Here is a 1,257-nt window from a genome sequence, read left to right as displayed (position 1 = left end):
AGACCTGAGCACAGGGCCTCCCAGGGTGGGGCCACTCTCTTCCCTGAGTGCCAGCCTCGTTAATCACACAGCCCTGGCTAATTTTGTTTTTTTTTCAGCCCTGGCTAATTAATGAGGCTGCGGTTCCCGGGGCCAGGCCGAGCCTCCCCAGGGCTCCTCCGGCAGCTCTTCGTCTCCGGAAGCACGCGGTTCCTGTCGGGAGTGCACGGGTGAGGCTCCCGCAGGAGGAAGTTAAGCCTGCGGCGGCCTCCACTGTCTGCTGTGGACCGCCCCAGACGGCTCCCACGGGGACTGTCCTCTCCCTGTCCTGCGGCCAGCGTCACAAACACTGTTACCGCTTGGGGGACCCCGCACGGCCCCTGCAGGCCGCTGCCACAGGCATGGCGCGGGGCAGACGCTGGCATTTGTCCAAAGTGCCATCTGAGATCCCGCCAGAGTCCCGCCTGAGCCGTGCGCACCCAGGCGTGACAGCAGCAGCGTGTTTGGCGGGGGAGAAACGTGCCCTCCAGACACGGTGTGGTGTCCCCAGAAACGGCGTGAAGTCACCCTGCGCGCACGCTGAAATGCTCAGGAGGCCGGGGCAGACGCCCAGCCCGAGCTCAGTGCTTTGCCGGCACGGCCTCGCCTCCCACCTCTAACTGCGTGGGCTGCGGAGCAGGACAGTCTGACGCACGTGTGCGTGCACGTGAGCCCACGAACAAAGTGGCGATTTGTGTGCGCGTTCGTGTGTTTATGCGTGTGACGGGCGCGCATGCGATCCATTTGTGCACGTGAGTGGGTGTTTACTCGGCGCCGAGTGCAGTGGTGTGATCGCGTGCGTGCGGCCAGCATGGATGTTCGTGCACTCACGCATGTGTGCTGTGCGTGTGTGTACACGTGCGTGGGCGTGCGTGTGCACGAGCCTACCTTGGAATGCGCCAAAGGACTCGATGGACAGCACCCTCCTCCCCACGGCCGCGAGGCTTCGGCAGAGCCGGCAGGAGGATGTCGGCTGCATCTTCTCCTCGCAGAGGGCGACGATGCTCTGCAGACACGAGACGCAGGGTGAGCTCGCGCCCGCCGCCCGCGCCCGCTGCCCGCGCCCCACTACGCCCAGGGCCTGGAACCAAAGGCGATCGATCACCTTGGGATTACAGGAAACCTAGGCTTCTGCTTAGCCCATGAGAACTAAAAACCAAACCTCTCCGCAACAAAACGTGTTAAAAAATCAGGCTCTTATTTAAAATGCAATACCATCCAATTGCAGGTGAGGAGCTC

General features: G+C 62.8%; 1 protein-coding gene across 1 annotated transcript in view; it reads right to left on the bottom strand.

Moving 5' to 3' along the window:
- KNDC1 (kinase non-catalytic C-lobe domain containing 1) overlaps positions 1-1,257 on the bottom strand; it is a 36,190-nt gene that overhangs the window by 25,437 nt on the left and 9,496 nt on the right. The window contains exons 4-5 of the mRNA XM_023538047.1: positions 907-1,024; positions 144-307 (exon numbers count right to left, since the gene is read on the bottom strand). Of these exons, the coding sequence (XP_023393815.1) occupies positions 144-307; positions 907-1,024 (282 nt within the window). The remainder of the gene's footprint in view (positions 1-143; positions 308-906; positions 1,025-1,257) is intronic.

The sequence above is a fragment of the Pteropus vampyrus genome, unplaced genomic scaffold (assembly GCF_000151845.1).
Source record: "Pteropus vampyrus isolate Shadow unplaced genomic scaffold, Pvam_2.0 Scaffold211, whole genome shotgun sequence".
Lineage (NCBI taxonomy): Eukaryota > Metazoa > Chordata > Mammalia > Chiroptera > Pteropodidae > Pteropus > Pteropus vampyrus.
Note: the sequence above shows the minus strand (reverse complement) of the source record. Positions and strands in the feature narration are given on the sequence as shown.